The 2,561-nt window shown below is 35.5% G+C and overlaps 1 protein-coding gene across 1 annotated transcript; it reads left to right on the top strand.

Annotated features, from left to right (window-relative positions):
- The first annotated feature begins 264 nt into the window (after window positions 1–264).
- LOC111384045 (E3 ubiquitin-protein ligase PUB23-like) lies at window positions 265–1,866 on the top strand. Its single transcript, XM_023008259.1, has one exon. The coding sequence runs from the start codon at window positions 419–421 to the stop codon at window positions 1,667–1,669; it is 1,251 nt and encodes a 416-aa protein (XP_022864027.1). The 5' UTR covers window positions 265–418; the 3' UTR covers window positions 1,670–1,866.
- Window positions 1,867–2,561: the final 695 nt, after the last annotated feature.

Here is a 2,561-nt window from a genome sequence, read left to right as displayed (position 1 = left end):
CATGGTAATTAAACATGACTTAATCACGTGTTTTAATTTTAAATAAGAAAATTATTTGTTAAGTTGTCATTTGCAAATTGCATGTTAGAAAAGTCCAAGTCCAAATTTTATTTGTTGTAATAAAAAAAAAAAACAATAATACTCTTTCCTTCACACAAACTGAACACACAAAATTTTCCGTGTTTTGACTTTGACATTTTGAATCTTTACCTCTCTTTATAGAAACATATAAAACCATATCCTCCTTAAACCAATCCACTCAACTCCACAAGAACTTCACTTTCTTCGATTTTCATCTATAGCTTACAAAATTTTTGTACTTCTCTACAGTTTAATTTTCTTGCTTAAAATTGTATAATCACCTTTTTCTTGGATCAGATCTTAGGTTTATCAAATCTTTGTAATTACTTCTTCTTCTATGGATGAAATTGAAATTCCATCCTACTTTCTCTGCCCCATCAGTCTAGAGATTATGAAGGATCCTGTTACGCTCTCTACCGGTATAACATATGATCGGGAGAGCATCGAAAAATGGCTGTTTTCTCAGAATAATAATACTTGCCCGGGAACAAAGCAAGTGGTTATGGATTCAGAGTTGATCCCAAACATTATTCTCCGGCGGTTTATCCAATCCTGGTGCACCCTCCATGCTCCAGAAGGCATCGACAGGCTCCCAACCCCGAAAGCTCCAATCAGTAAATCCCAACTTTTGAAGCTTTTCAATGATGCCAACTCTCCAAACAAGCAACTGAAGTGCTTACAGAGACTCAGATCCATTGCTTCTCACAACGAAACGAATAAAAGATGCATGGAAACAGCAGGCACGGCTGAGTTCTTAGCCTCGTTAATCGTGAAGAAAACCGTAGAGTCATCTTCAGCAGAAGTATCAGAAGATGTGATTGAGTTGAGAAGAGCAAGTGATGAAGCCTTGAGCATTCTCTATAATCTCCATCTATCGGGATCCGGGCTAAAATCCCTCTTGCAGAATAATATCGAGTTAATCCAGTCCTTAACGAGCGTCATGCAATCCGGGAGCTATGATTCTCGTGTCTATGCTGTCATGTTTCTGAAATCCGTGTTCGAAGTGGCTGATCCAAATCAATCGATCAGTCTCAGACCCGAATTCTTCCACGAATTAGTAGATATCTTGAACGATCAAATCTCTCGGAAGGTCTCAAAAGCCACACTGAAAGTTCTTATCAAGGTATGTCCATGGGAAAAAAACAGGATTAAAGCAGTGGAAGCTGGAGCAGTGCCCTTGTTGATTGACCTTTTACTCGATTCTTCTGACAAAAGGGCTTCCGAATTGATGCTTATGGCGCTGAATTTGCTATGCAAATGCGCTGAGGGAAGGGCGGAACTGTTGAATCACAGTGCAGGATTAGCCATTGTTTCGAAGAAGATTCTTAGGGTTTCATCTACAGCAAATGAGAGCGGAATAAGAATTCTACATTCGATATCGAAGTTCTCAGCAACTCCTGGAGTTTTACAAGAAATGTTGCAGATTGGAGCAGTGGCAAAATTGTGCCTGGTACTGGAAGTTCTGGAAGTTTTTGATCGAGGATCAAAGACAAAGGAGAGAGCCAGAGAAATTCTTAAATTTCATGCAAGAGCATGGAGGAATTCTTCGTGCATACCCGCGCCCTTGTTAGCTTCATATCCATCTTGAGGTGGAATTATAATTAGGCATAAAAATAATTAATTTAGTTGCATAAATAAATTTATGTTCATATAGTTTGAATTTTGATATGTTGAGGAACATATATATGGCAGAAAATACTCAATTTTATAAAGAGTTATTGAATCAACTTGAACTCTTTGGAAAGTAGAATTTTAGCTGGAAAGGTTCAGCTTCTTTTTCATCAATTTTTCCTTTGTCATTTCAGTGTTCACTACGGATTTCAATTTTTTGATAAATTAACGACTTATTGAATGAGTTTGAATTGAACAAGTTGACCGCAAACTCATATTCAAATAATTTTGCTGAGGAAACTGTCCATATCAATTGACTAGTAGTAAAATGAATTAAGTTTGACCAAAGTTTTAGCTAGCCAATTTGTAGATTTCTAATGAGATTTACAGTTAATCTATATACACTACGTCAGATTGTATGCAAAATAATATCTATTAATCGTTAGTATATTATAACGAAAATGCAAGGTGTATGGATGATGGTGATGGAATGAATAAATATATAAGCTAATAATATATGATATTTATGTTATTTTACTCATGATTATTTAATAAATAAGAAAAATGTGCTGTACGAAACATTTATTGTGGTGGTAATACAACCTCTCTTTAATTATTGCCTAGGAGTTGAATTCCCATATTTTATTTTATTTTTCAGTTCTAGAAATGAACAAAAATATTGATGCTTACGCACTTCATAATTTAATCGTATCTTCTATATAGTTTACTTTCTTCTTCTTACTCTCTATTAAATGAGTTGATTTTAAAGTTAAAATAAATTAATGGATCTCATCAGCCATATGAGACGATATCTAACGTTAGGAGAAAGGATGATTCCCGAGGTCTGTGCCAAGCGGGGTAAGGGGGTA

This window comes from Olea europaea, unplaced genomic scaffold (genome assembly GCF_002742605.1).
Source record: "Olea europaea var. sylvestris unplaced genomic scaffold, O_europaea_v1 scaffold2824, whole genome shotgun sequence".
In the NCBI taxonomy this organism is placed as follows: domain Eukaryota; kingdom Viridiplantae; phylum Streptophyta; class Magnoliopsida; order Lamiales; family Oleaceae; genus Olea; species Olea europaea.
Note: the sequence above shows the minus strand (reverse complement) of the source record. Positions and strands in the feature narration are given on the sequence as shown.

Coding starts and splice junctions, on each gene's coding strand:
- LOC111384045 (XM_023008259.1), top strand. CDS start 419: ATGGATGAAATTGAAATTCCATCCTACTTTCTCTGCCCCATCAGTCTA.